The 15,279-nt window shown below is 41.5% G+C and overlaps 1 protein-coding gene across 1 annotated transcript in view; it reads left to right on the forward strand.

The window, feature by feature from the left end:
• Positions 1-15,279, forward strand: part of popdc3 (popeye domain containing 3) — a 30,963-nt gene that overhangs the window by 13,895 nt on the left and 1,789 nt on the right. The window contains exon 2 of the mRNA XM_034173516.1: positions 4,354-4,462. Coding sequence (XP_034029407.1) covers positions 4,354-4,462 — 109 coding nt within the window. The remainder of the gene's footprint in view (positions 1-4,353; positions 4,463-15,279) is intronic.

Consider the following 15,279-nt stretch of genomic DNA (forward strand, 5'->3'; position numbering starts at 1 on the left):
CCCACACGTCACCCTTGTGATTGACTGTTTGCAAAATTTCACATTCGTCTGTGTTGTGGTTGTGCTCATTCACAACAGTAAAGTGTTCATATTCGACTCTTTCATTGTCCATTCATTTACGCCCCCTGTTGTGGGTCCGTGTCACTACACTTTCACAACACAAATTTTAGAAAGCCAACTTCCTTTGACATTGTCTTTCAATGACACTCGTCTTTCAGGGTCAATCCAACAGCACATTTTCCCTCCATGATGAATGAGAATATGATCAGACTATAATGAGAACTCCAAGAAGAGGATTGGCAAATCATTAATAGTAGAGTTCTGTTCTTTAGTTCGAGCAGTCCGGGTGTTCGATCTCACTACCTTCCCACCCACAAAGGTCTTCCGGTCTCACACACACACACACACACACACACATATATATATATATATATATATATATATGTGTGTGTGTGTGTATGTACTAGTGCATTTTCTAGGGTGGCAATAAATTAAGTAAAGCTTGTATCATGAGTTGGAATTGTGTGTGAGTCCACAATGTTTTTAAAAACTTAGACCTCAACCATTTTTAGAAGAGGAACTCATCCCCTTTTTTTCATGTTAATTATATAATTTTTTTTAAATGTTAATTTACCTTCATAATATACTTATAAATTGGTAAATTTGTTATTATACACATACTAGTATTATTATTATTACGTACACCAAGGATGTAATAAATTGTTGTTGTTCATTCGGCTGCTCCCGGTTTTGTTCGGGGCCGGCACAGGTTTTACGCTGGATGCCCTTCCTGATGCAACTCCAGTTTTACCCGGAGAAACACACACAGCCGCTGGTGTTCCAAAGAGGTCTCCCATCCAGGTACTAACCAGATCCTGCTCTTCTTAGCTTCTGAGATCTGATGGGATCAGGCTGACACAGAGCAGACCGGCTGCTCAAGGATGTAATAAATTAATTGGCGTTTATTTATTTGTCTGTCTGTTAGCAGGATTACGTTAAAACTTCTGCATTTTGATGAAATTTTCACCACAGATTGATATTAGGCCATGGAAGACTCCATTAAATTTAAGGGTGAAGCAGATGCGGATTCTGGATCAAGATACCACTTTGTATAGGCTTTGATGTATTACGTCAAAGCTACTTCACTGATTCTCACCAAATTTGCACCAGACTCCACTGAATTTTGGAGGTGATCCGGATCCAGATTCTGGATCAAGATTTCACTCTAAATAAGCTTTGAAGGATTACATCAAAACTACTTCACGGATTCTCAACATATTTGCACCACAGATTGATATTAGGCCATGGAAGTCTCCACTGAATTTGGAGGTGATTTAGATTCGTATCCAGATTCTGGCTCAGGGTTTCATTTTACTGGCATTTAAGGCTTACGTCAAAACCTCTTCATGGATTCTCAACAATATCACATCCCCAGTTCGATATTAGGGCATGCAAGACTCCACTGAATTTTTGGAGGTGATCCAGATCTGGATTCTGGCTCAGGGTTTCACTTTATAAGCTTTTCAAGAGAACGCTGCTGGGGAAGGATGGGTGGTGTCACCATGAGTGCTGCTTCCTCCGGTGCCAGTGTGTGGACTGGGGCTGCCACAGCCGTGTGGGCAGGCATGAGTGCTGCTGCAGTCATGCCATGGTGTTGGCTGTCCAGGAAGAATTTACAGGCTCCTCCACCAGTGAATGGCAGTCTGTGATGGTGGCGTTGGCCAGAGCTGCACGCACCTAGGGAGTGAGCTGCTGCAGGAATAGGTGGGTGAAGAGGAAATCTGGCCTGTGTTCCCCCAGGAGCTATAGCATTCTCTCCATGAGCTCGGAGGGTTTGCTGTCCCTCAGCCCATGCAGGGAAAAGAGCCTGCAGGCCCAATCAGCATCAGACAGTTTGAAAGTTTTAGGAGCTGAGCCTTGAGGGTCACACATTTATATGCTCCATTGGGGATTCTGTAGATGAGTGACCAGTCTTGTTGACGAGAAGCTACTGAGGGCCGACACAATGTACTAGTACCTCATATCATCCGTGGTGGTGCAAACTGCGCCTCGAAATTGCCAGTCTGCAGCGGACAACTCCCACAGCTCTGGGAGTTTCAGCGACAGTGCATTCGCTGTTATGGTTGTGTCGGAATGCTCTTCAAAAACACTGAAAAGTAGATGTCAGGGTCACCAGTGTAGAAACTGAGTTGGATGAAGTGAGGAGAGATGATTTCTACAGTTTAACATGCATGGCATGTCCTTTATTCACACAAAAGTAAAACTCAAAACTTTCCAGGCACACAAACCTATACAGTTGTATGCAAAAGTTTGGGCACCCCTGATAATTTTCATGATTTTCCTTTATAAATCATTGGTTGTCTGGATCAGAAATTTCAGTTAAATATATCATACAGCAGACGAACACAGTGATATTTTAGAAGTGAAATGAAGTTTATAGGATTTACATAAAGTGTGCAACAATTCTTTAAACAAAATTAGGTAGGTGCATACATTTGGGCACCCTTATCATTTTATTGATTTGAGTACATTGATTTGAGAGTTGTTTAGAGGCTCCCATGTTGCCAGTCATTAGAAGACATGCAAAGAGGGGAAACATTTGCAAATGGCCACCTTAAATAGCCTTTCTCATGATTGGATTCACCTGTGTAAGGAGATCAAGGGTTAATGAGCTTCCAATAATTAGTGCTAAATGTATTCAAATCAATAAAATGATAAGGGTGCCCAAGTTTATGCACCTACCTAATTTTGTTTAAAAAATTGTTGCACACTTTCTGTAAATCCTATAAACTTCATTTCACTTCTCATATATCACTGTTTGTCTGCTATATGATATATTTAACTGAAATTTCTGATCCAGACAACCAGTGATTTATTAATTTTCATGATTTTCCTTATTAGGGGTGCTCAAACTTTTGCATACAACTGTATCAGGCTCAGACTGGTTTCCTACACTGCAGGAGGCTTGGCAATCAAAACACAAAGGGCCAGGTCTGCTGATTGCATAAACAGCAGGTGCAGACGATTGTCTGTGCTTGGCACAATGCAGTGAGTGATCAAAGTTTGCATACACATGATCAAGACATCTTTGGAAACAGTCAATGGAACAGATGTGCATCTTGGCTCATTAAAATGTCAGACAAGGAGCACAGTGTAAAGGTGCCCTGACACTTGCAAGACTTTGATGCGCGCACTTGCACGCACTTCGTCATGATGATCCCACCTGCTGTGTTCCCAGCTGGACGCTGTGCTTTGTTCCACTGGATGCCCCGCATTGTGCGCTAGATGCTGCGTATATAAAATAATTATTTTGTTGCAGATTAATCATTTTCTCTCCAAGCTGGCTGTTGAAAATGCCTCTAATTGCTTCCGGAATCACACAGGACTGTTCCAGCTGCCTTTTTTCTTTTTGTCTCTCTTATGTGCACTTAATAAGGTGGAGAATGCATTTTGAACCATCTAAAAATTTAATTATTTGTAATATTTATATTTTAATAACTTGGTAAAACAGTTGCATGTTCTTACCTTCTTGTGTGCAGCTATAAAGTATATTTATGATAGATTTAACATCTCATTATAATCGTTCAGACAAAATGCGCAGTGATGCGGTGTGCTGACGCAATCACTCGCATTCACACTCAGTGATTTTAAATTGTTTGCGCAACGTTTACTTGAGGTTCACATAATTAATGCATGATAGAGATTTTGAACATTTCAAAATTTTCTTTGCATGCGTGCACAAAGCCACGCACAGTTTACAAAGAGTTTGAGACAAATTTACTCTCGTGCACGGCAGAGTGCATGCAAGTGCAAGTATCTGCAAGTATCAGGGCACCTTAACCTTGAGTGGCAGACATTTACACGTGAACAGATTTAACATATGCAGGTTTGGTTCATCAATATGTGTACGGCAGGAAACACAGTGTAATTGTAAGTGGCTGGCATTTACTTGTGAACAATTTAACGTAGAGTGGGCTACTGACTTGGTGAATTATGTCCGAACAACACCTTGCGTGTGCATGTGCACACAGTGCAATGTAATATTTTCAAAACCAATGCACATCACATCCCCCTGCACCCAGTGTAGTTTTTGGCTGTATTAAAAGTGGTTAAAAATGTTTATTAGTGTTTGGCAGTGTCTACTTAATTGGTGTACTAGTACTTAGTTTCTAAATGTCACCTCCACCTTATCTTGGGAAACCACCACCCTCATCTGCACAAGTCGATTAAAAACAGATGAACTGGTAGATATATGAACTGTGATTGCCCTGTGTTTTTGTGTAATTTATCTTCCAGTGGTCCTCATTGGGCAGCACGCCAGTTAATGTCAACTTTTCATCAATTTCCACACAGAATTCGTGTGACTGTTAATGAAGAGTTTCTGCATTACATCTATCCCCTTCAGTTTCTGGATTCACCGGAATGGGACTCTCTCCAACCATCAGAGGAGGGTGTATTCCAGGTAAACATCAACTGCACAACAAAGTCATTGCATATAATCCAGGAGCTAAAAATCACAAAGTCCTCTCTCACTATCTCTAGCCTGTAGCCACAAAGTACTAGGCCTCCGTCAGTCATGGCTGATCATGGGTGAAAATATCCATCCAATAATTAACTGACTGCACATCTTGAGCAGTGCCTCTTTTGGCTGTAGAGGCTGATGCGAGAGTGACGGTCACGATCACATAGGTCACACCTGTACTCTGACTCTTGTCTGTGGGCTGCCGTTTCCCTTCTGCAAGCACGCTTCTCTGCTGCCACCGCTGACAAATTGTCTTCACCACACAGTAAATTCACTAGTGTAAAACTAACATTGGCAGTGTTAATTTAATACTGGTGATTTTACTGTGCAGTCAGCAGCTGCCTGTGAAGTGTGCTTCTCCAGCTGGAGCAGTCAGCTGCAAGGTTTTCCCAGGAAGCCTTGTGGTTTACATTTGATGAGAGGCAATAACATTATCAACAGAATCACTGCTGCTGGACATATTTATGTTTTGTGTATTGTCTGTCCTTTATACCACCCACTCCTGTTGTGAAAGTGTAGTGACACGGACCCACAACAGGGGGCGCAAATGAACGGCCAATAGAAGAGCCAAAAAGTAACAATTTAATGTTGTGAAATGTGCACAACGAATATACAGACAATCTCAGAATATAATTACAGTCAATCCACAAAGGTGACGTGTGGGCAGGCTCGAGGATAGAAGACGTCTGTCCTGAGAAGAGCCGGAACCACACGATTTCCGCCGCCACAGAACCTGGTGAATACTGGAGCCGCCAAGTCCCGAATTCCCAGGTGATCACCGTCCCCGACTGTTGGATCTGGTACTGCTGGCAAGAACAAAGACAGTCAAGTGTGGGTACACCCAGTAACAACAGCGGTGGGAATGCCACCTCCACCTCTCACTCAATATGTTGCAGAGTACCGCAGTGATTCCTCAGGGGAAAAGAGTGCCGTCCTGCACTCACTCAGCCTTAACAAAGAACTGGCCTTCCCATACATTCCTAAGGGCCCCTTCACACATAGTGCGAAGTCTGGACGATGTTTGGATGAATACGGCGAAACAGTTCGAATTTACGCACCACAAAACATTGCACCAACGGGCAGGCGTGCACGATCCCGATGCGAGAGGTCATGCATGCGACAGTGTGTTTCGAGCAGAAACAGTGCGAGGTGCACCACAATGCACTGCTTATGTGAAGAAAAAAAACAAAAAAAAAAACAGCCGGTACCTGTGGGACCACATCGCACCGCTTATGTGGAATAAAAAAAACAAACAAACAAAAGAAAAAAACATACCACCCACGAGACTCGAACCTGCACCTTCCAAAAGAGTGCCAGTGAGAAACATTACCACTGAGCTACGGAGCTGTCCTTTGAAAGCTGCGGGAATCTGCCTCATATCTGGAAGGACATGAAAGTGTTACAAAAAAAAAAAAATTTTAAATCACACATCATATAAAAACACAGTATTTATCAAGAGAGCAGTACAAATATGATCCCTCTGTTCCTCTATAGATGACTCATGGTCACAGACATACAGTCTTGAAATGACATGAATGAGAAGCAGTGTGCTTTGATGTCCACAGCTACTGGTCCGATACATCCAGTCATCGTGCAAGCGTGTTCTGCCTGACACGCATGTCTTGTGGATGGCGCACCACAGCACAGAGACCACGTCATGTGGAACAGAGGTCACATGGGTGACATGCCAGTCAGATCGCCTGCTGCGTGTTCTGATCTGACGGGCCTTTTCAACCTGGCAGGCTGTCATTGTCTGCTCCGTGCGTATGCTTGCTCGCCGCAGCTTGTCGCCACGGCGATATAATGTATGTTTTTATTTATGATCTGATTGCTGTAAGTACAGCAATCAGATGCGACTGGCCACACATTTTCTAAGTGTCATGCGAGCGGTGTTAGATGTTCATGCATCTGGAATTTGTCCGACACCTGCTGCAAGAGGGTGCGATGGGTTTGCACAGCGCACACTCTGTCTGTCAGCTGCTGGTGTGTGCAAATAGTTGTAACAACAGGCGTTGGAGGCAGGGACGAATTTACATGGGTTGCACATGATTCCTGCGTGATGTGCACTTCGTGCGTGTCATGATTCATGGTGGCTTGGTCCTGCAGGTTGTAGGAGGCATATGCAGACTCACAGACAGGTGTATGATTAAGAAAAAGGGCGTTATCTGGTAAGCAGGCAATAAGTTCGGTATACAGGGTATCAGTCAACATAGTGGAAGTACAGGCAGGTAGCAAGCTGAGGCAGAGCCCAAAAAAACAAGCAAAGTTCCAAATACACGGCGTCAGGAGTTCACAGGGTTCAGGCAGAGGCAAAGTCAAAAAACAAGCAGAGTTCAGGGATAAGATGAGGTGTAGAGCGATAACACAAGCAAGGTCAGAAATACAACAAGGCAAAACAGGACTATGGCATGAGGCTGGAAAGTGCAAAAATACAACAATGTGGCGAGGGACTGTGAGGGCTTAAATACTAGTGGAAGAATCAAGGTGTGAAATGAGGAACAGGTGTGCAGAAGGTGCTGGAAGGGGGCGTGACCGGGGAAGATAAAGGTAAATGCAAGAGAGTGCAGTAAGACAAAAGCAAAGTGAACTGGGGAAAGATAATTAAGTGACAGAAAACCCCACGGTGCAAAACGTGACATGCTTGACAAACCATAATAAACGCAAACAAAACAAAGGGGCAAAATTAAGAACTAAGGTGGTGAGTCAAAGAGTGCAAAACCAGAAAACTAATGATAATAACTAAAACTAGAGAGGTCTTGATACAGGAAAGTGAATACAATAAACATGACAAAACAACCTATTGACAGAATAGGAAATAAATGATGAACAAAAACAAAACCAGGGACTACAAAATACAGATAATGCAATGACTGCCTAAACCACAAATAAATGATAAACAGAGAATTAAACCGGTCACAAAAGCATTACTCAAAGTAAAGAAACTAACAGAACCAAACCAAGACTTAAATGACAACATATAATAATATGAAAAGTTAAAGTAAAATCCTCAGCGGAAGCCTAGACCCAAATAAGGGAACAACCCAGACAGGATCTGCTGGGGCAGATCCTGACAGTGCACACTTCGACCAAACTTCACACTATGTGTGAAGGGGCGCTTAGGCTGGAATGGCTTACACTGACTGTGTTATCACTTGGCTTGACACCAGACACCAAGTCTTCCCCTATCTTTTTCATAAAGTGCCCAAACATTTCCTGGCTGCATTTATGACACCCCAGGAAGACTTCAATGAACAGTTCCAATGGATCAAAAGACTTTTGTTCCAAATTGCACTTTGGTTCCAGTCAGCTCCAATTAAAATGGAATTTATTTGACATTTAATGAAACCTGTCCAGTTCAGAGAATTTCCAAACCCATAACAGGGCACCTTCTGCTGATAGTATCTGAATAAACAAAAGTGGCCTTACTGCCTATCAATCTGTAGTCAAGACACAAACCAGAATTATAACAATCAGTATCGGGATGGAACCACAGTGCCCCCTGAATGACTGCGGTGGGAACTATACACAAAAACAATACTAAAAGAGTGAGCAGTTACATAAAAGAATTATTTACCCCAAGAATTATATTCCAATTTAATTCTGGACATTTTGCTTTTCATGTCATGATTATATTCCTTTACATAATCTGTTACTGCATGTTAAATGTTATCTGTTTATTATTAATGAATGTCAAATGTTTAATTCTGTACACAATATTTTAACACTTTCTGCTCCATCCCATGATAGAAAAAACAGAATTTTCATTCAGGTGTATGTTAGTCAAAGAAAGAAGGTATAATAACATCCTTTTATTTTAATTTATTCAGCTGCATTTTTTCACAAACACTTTCTGGTTAAAGCAATCTGATTCCAAGTTGACAGAGCTTATGACCATGTGTGAATCCTCTTTAAAAGAACCCTGAAACAAAGAAACACACTCTCTTAATACTCTTATGCTGGTACTCTTTACTCCCTTAACTCTCTTTTGACCCTACATCTTCTTTCTTAGCCCTTAGTCTCTTTGTTTGATTCCAGCATTTTTCCTGTTGATGAACTAGTTTTTCCAAATACCTTTAAAAGCATGAGAAAAGTCATCTGAGCATTGAAGACAAGCTGAGACTAGCTGAGTTTTTCGAATTAAGAGCAAATTTGCGAGCGTCAAGATTCTTTGTTACTCAATGCCAAAAGCTTTAAGCAAAATTTCTCCTCTGCAATGTTTTTTGCCAAGTCTTAAACCTTTTTTTTAAATTTTTACAAAGACTTTAAATTGATTTTTCACAAGTTGGAGAATCCAACCAAGTATTCGTCTGACAGCAAACACTGAAGTCTTCATCCTGGGTGGGCTTGGTGAATCAAATTTTAATAGAGCTGTTGAATTCCCACATTCCGTCCTGCTGGGAAAGCAAAAAGCACCTGTAGTCAACTGGGAGATCTGCCGGGTTAACTTGAAACACGTCGTTAAAGGAGATCAAGCAAGGAAATCGTATCGGACCGCTCCATTTCATCTCGCCGAATGGCCCAGATAAGTCGAAAACTTCAAGTGTGTTGATGGTCTTTGCTGTCAATGATGCAAAGTGGCTTTGTTTAATTTTCTTAATCATCAATAATTTTGTGAACTGAAAAAAAAAAAAACTCCACTAGATTCTTACAATTCCTATATTTAGTGCCTCATTCTTTCCTTTTCCCTCGCTTTCCAGCCTCATCTCATCACCTCAGTAATTAAACCATGAATCATTATCCATATTCTCAAAATCTCAGTCAGGTGTTTGTCACCTGTAAATATGCAAATAAATGTATAAATATTACATGAGTTGTTTTGTCTTGTATCCAGTTGAAGACAGATCGTTTAATCAATTGTATTGAGAACATATGACTTCCAGATTATAGACTGATTAATATCAATCTTAACATTATTTTATGGCAGGTGATACCCCTTTCGAGGTAACTAATTAAATTTGACAAAAAAATGTAATAATAATTTAATGAAATATTGTTTAACTTATTTTGGCTACAGTGTGTAGCACAACAAACGTATGGTGTATTTAAAGTCTGAAGATGTAATAAAAGTTACCATTAAAAGCAGAGTTCAAATAGTTAAGGGTCCTATCTCACTGGGCTGCAACAGCGGACAAATGGCAATTGGAAGGGAAATTACTTGATTTTGTACAATGTTTGCTGGGTAGCGCTCTTCCCTCGCTTCACTTACATGACATCGCCAGCCTAGATTTTGAATTTCTCAAAGTTGCCAAGACAGCAAGGCTCTTCCCAGTATGCTCCCAGAGCTGTTGCTGGTGTTGTGTGACCCTCTGAATGTACTCGTTGTGACTCCTAACATGAGATATTGATGAGAGAACTGTGAGAGGGGTGGGTGGTGGGAAGCTGGGCCACATCCATGAGCACGTCACAATAGGGGAGATGATCAAAGAGGAACAGTCACTTCTGGAAGTGGCCGAGCTGCTGCTGCCAGCCTGGCCACATCTGCAGTGGACATCAGCGCCTTCTTCTTCTTATTATTGTTTAATTTGTTGTTATTTATTTTATTTTGCCATTTTTGGGAACAGGGGGTGTGCAGCTGAAATTCCACACAGCCCATGGGAAAATCAGCAGTTAATTGCCAGAAATCCGCACACAATGTTTCTCAGCCCAGTAGATGAAAGGGACATTATTAACATAGTTCGTACATGTAAAAATAAAAAGTCAGCGGATCATAATGAGGTATATATACTCAACAAAAATATAAACGCAACACTTTTGGTTTTGCTCTCATTTTGTATGAGATGAACTCAAAGATCTAAAACTTTTTCCACATCCACAATATCACCATTTCCCTCAAATATTGTTCACAAACCAGTCTAAATCTGTGATAGTGAGCACTTCTCCTTTGCTGAGATAATCCATCCCACCTCACAGCTGTGCCATATCAAGATGCTGATTAGACACCATGATTAGTGCACAGGTGTGCCTTAGACTGTCCACAATAAAAGTCCACTCTGAAAGGTGCAGTTTTATCACACAGCACAATGCCACAGATGTCGCAAGATTTGAGGGAGCGTGCAGTTGGCATGCTGACAGCAGGAATGTCAACCAGAGCTGTTGCTCGTGTATTGACTGTTCATTTCTCTACCATAAGCCGTCTCCAAAGGCGTTTCAGAGAATTTGGCAGTACATCCAACCAGCCTCACAACCGCAGACCACGTGTAACCACACCAGCCCAGGACCTCCACATCCAGCATGTTCACCTCCAAGATCATCTGAGACCAGCCACTCGGACAGCTGCTGAAACAATCGGTTTGCATAACCAAAGAATTTCTGCACAAACTGTCAGAAACCGTTTCAGGGAAGCTCATCTGCATGCTCGTCGTCCTCATCGGGGTCTCGACCTGACTCCAGTTCGTCGTCGTAACCGACTTGAGTGGGCAAATGCTCACATTCGCTGGCGTTTGGCACGTTGGAGAGGTGTTCTCTTCACGGATGAATCCCGGTTCACACTATCCAGGGCAGATGGCAGACAGCATGTGTGGCGTCGTGTGGGTGAGCGGTTTTCTGATGTCAATGTTGTGGATCGAATGGCCCATGGTGGCGGTGGGGTTATGGTATGGGCAGGCGTCTGTTATGGACAAAGAACACAGGTGCATTTTATTGATGGCATTTTGAATGCACAGAGATACCGTGACGAGATCCTGAGGCCCATTGTTGTGCCATACATCCAAGAACATCACCTCATGTTGCAGCAGGATAATGCACGGCCCCATGTTACAAGGATCTGTACACAATTCTTGGAAGCTGAAAATGTCCCAGTTCTTGCATGGCCGGCATACTCACCGGACATGTCACCCAATGAGCATGCTTGGGATGCTCTGGACCGGTGTATACGACAGCGTGTACCAGTTCCTGCCAATATCCAGTAACTTTGCACAGCCATTGAAGAGGAGTGGACCAGCATTCCACAGGCCACAATTGACAACCTGATCAACTGTATGCGAAGGAGATGTGTTGCACTGCATGAGGCAAATGGTGGTCACACCAGATACTGACTGGTATCCCCCCCAATAAAACAAAACTGCACCTTTCAGAGTGGCCTTTTATTGTGGACAGTCTAAGGCACACCTGTGCACTAATCATGGTGTCTAATCAGCATCTTGATATGGCACACCTGTGAGGTGGGATGGATTATCTCAGCAAAGGAGAAGTGCTCACTATCACAGATTTAGACTGGTTTGTGAACAATATTTGAGGGAAATGGTGATATTGTGTATGTGGAAAAAGTTTTAGATCTTTGAGTTCATCTCATACAAAATGGGAGCAAAACCAAAAGTGTTGCGTTTATATTTTTGTTGCGTATATGTCCTTAGTAAAGCGAATAATTACTGAAATTGCAAAACCATTATCATATATTTTTAATAAATCCTTTCAAACTGGAATTGTTCCTAACAGTATGAAAGTGGCAAAAGTGATACCTTTATTCAAATCTGGTAGCAAGCATCTTTTTACTAACTACAGGCCTGTGTCTCTATTGTCACAATTTTCAAAGATACTGGAAAAACTTTACAACAGCAGACTGGATAAATTTATAGAACAACATAACTTGCTTGATGAAAGTCAATATGGTTTTAGAGCGAAACGGTCCACGACACTGGCATTGCCCAATTCCATAGAAGAGATCAATAAACATGTGGACCAAAGGGTAATAGTAGCAGGTTTATTTATTGACCTAAGAAAGGCTTTTGACACAATTGATCGCAATATATTATTTCAAAAGTTGGAAATGTATGGGATCAGAGGGTTTGCTCTGAGTTGGATTAAAAGCTACTTACAAAACCGTAAGCAGTTTGTTAAACTCGGGGAATACTGTTCTTCATGTCTGGACATCATTTGTGGGCTTCCACAATTTAGCTTCCACAAGTTAGCGACACCAGCAACCTTAGTCAATTGTCTTCCGGGGGCCAGAGCAGGCGACATCGAAGGAAATTTTAAACTGCTGGCTAAGGCTAAATGTAAATTTGGTAAGATTGTAATTCACGTCGGCAGTAATGACACCCGGTTACGCCAATCGGAGGTCACTAAAATTAACATTGAATCGGTGTGTAACTTTGCAAAAACAATGTCAGACTCTGTAGTTTTCTCTGGGCCCCTCCCCAATCGGACCGGGAGTGACATGTTTAGCCGCATGTTCTCCTTGAATTGCTGGCTGTCTGAGTGGTGTCCAAAAAATGAGGTGGGCTTATTAGACTCAATTGGCTTTGCTCAAAATGTAAATGAGTCCACCCACCACTTTGATCATATCTTAGATCTTGTTCTGACTTATGGTATGGAAATTGAAGACTTAACAGTATTCCCTGAAAACTCCCTTCTGTCTGATCATTTCTTAATAACATTTACATTTACTCTGATGGACTACCCAACAGTGGGGAATAAGTTTCATTACACTAGAAGTCTTTCAGAAAGCGCTGTAACTAGGTTTAAGGATATGATTCCTTCTTTATGTTCTCTAATGCCATATACCAACACAGTGCAGAGTAGCTACCTAAACTCTGTGAGTGAGATAGAGTATCTTGTCAATAGTTTTACATCCTCATTGAAGACAACTTTGGATGCTGTAGCTCCTCTGAAAAAGAGAGCCTTAAATCAGAAGTGCCTCACAAACTCGCAGCTTAAAGCTGATAACCCGTAAGTTGGAGAGGAAATGCCGTCTCACTAATTTAGAAGATCTTCACTTAGCCTGGAAAAAGAGTCTGTTGCTCTATAAAAAAGCCCTCCGTAAAGCTAGGACATCTTACTACTCATCACTAATTGAAGAAAATAAGAACAACCCCAGGTTTCTTTTCAGCACTGTAGCCAGGCTGACAAAGAGTCAGAGCTCTATTGAGCCGAGTATTCCTTTAACTTTAAGTAGTAGTGACTTCATGACTTTCTTTGCTAATAAAATTTTAACTATTAAGACATATCGTTATCTTTGGCTGCTTTCAGTGATGCCGGTATTTGGTTAGACTCTTTCTCTCCGATTGTTCTGTCTGAGTTATTTTCATTAGTTACTTCCTCCAAACCATCAACATGTCTGTTAGACCCCATTCCTACCTGGCTGCTCAAGGAAGCCCTACCATTAATTAATGCTTCAATCTTAAATATGATCAATCTATCTTTATTAGTTGCCTATGTACCACAGGCTTTTAAGGTGGCAGTAATTAAACCATTACTTAAAAAGCCATCACTTGACCCAGCTATCTTAGCTAATTATAGGCCAATCTCCAACCTTCCTTTTCTCTCAAAAATTCTTGAAAGGGTAGTTGTAAAACAGCTAACTGATCATCTGCAGAGTAATGGTCTATTTGAAGAGTTTCAGTCAGGTTTTAGAATCCATCATAGCACAGAAACAGCATTAGTGAAGGTTACAAATGATCTTCTTATGGCCTCAGACAGTGGACTCATCTTTGTGCTTGTTCTGTTAGACCTCAGTGCTGCTTTTGATACTGTTGACCATAAAATTTTATTACAGAGATTAGAGCATGCCATAGGTATTAAAGGCACTGCACTGCGGTGGTTTGAATCATATTTATCTAATAGATTACAATTTGTTCATGTAAATGGGGAATCTTCTTCACAGACTAAGGTTAATTATGGAGTTCCTCAAGGTTCTGTGCTAGGACCAATTTTATTCACTTTATACATGTTTCCCTTAGGCAGTATTATTAGACAGCATTGCTTAAATTTTCATTGTTACGCAGCTGATACCCAGCTTTATCTATCCATGAAGCCAGAGAACACACCAATTAGCTAAACTGCAGGATTGTCTTAGAGACATAAAGACATGGATGACCTCTAATTTCCTGCTTTTAAACTCAGATAAAACTGAAGTTATTGTACTTGGCCCCACAAATCTTAGAAACATGGTGTCTAACCAGATCCTTACTCTGGATGGCATCACCCTGACCTCTAGTAATACTGTGAGAAATCTTGGAGTCATTTTTGATCAGGATATGTCATTCAATGCGCATATTAAACAAATATGTAGGACTGCTTTTTTGCATTTGCGCAATATCTCTAAAATTAGAAAGGTCTTGTCTCAGAGTGATGCTGAAAAACTAATTCATGCATTTATTTCCTCTAGGCTGGACTATTGTAATTCATTATTATCAGGTTGTCCTAAAAGTTCCCTGAAAAGCCTTCAGTTAATTCAAAATGCTGCAGCTAGAGTACTGACAGGGACTAGAAGGAGAGAGCATATCTCACCCATATTGGCCTCTCTTCATTGGCTTCCTGTTAATTCTAGAATAGAATTTAAAATTCTTCTTCTTACTTATAAGGTTTTGAATAATCAGGTCCCATCTTATCTTAGGGACCTCATAGTACCATATCACCCCGATAGAGCGCTTCGCTCTCAGACTGCAGGCTTACTTGTAGTTCCTAGGGTTTGTAAGAGTAGAATGGGAGGCAGAGCCTTCAGCTTTCAGGCTCCTCTCCTGTGGAACCAGCTCCCAATTCAGATCAGGGAGACAGACACCCTCTCTACTTTTAAGATTAGGCTTAAAACTTTCCTTTTTGCTAAAGCTTATAGTTAGGGCTGGATCAGGTGAACCTGAACCTATAGACGTAGACTGCTGGGGGGTTCCCATGATACACTGAGTGTTTCTTTCTTTTTGCTCTGTATGCACCACTCTGCATTTAATCATTAGTAATTGATCTCTGCTCCCCTCCACAGCATGTCTTTTTCCTGGTTCTCTCCCTCAGCCCCAACCAGTCCCAGCAGAAGACTGCCCCTC

Source organism: Thalassophryne amazonica, chromosome 7, assembly GCF_902500255.1.
Source record: "Thalassophryne amazonica chromosome 7, fThaAma1.1, whole genome shotgun sequence".
Classification (NCBI taxonomy): Eukaryota; Metazoa; Chordata; class Actinopteri; order Batrachoidiformes; family Batrachoididae; genus Thalassophryne; species Thalassophryne amazonica.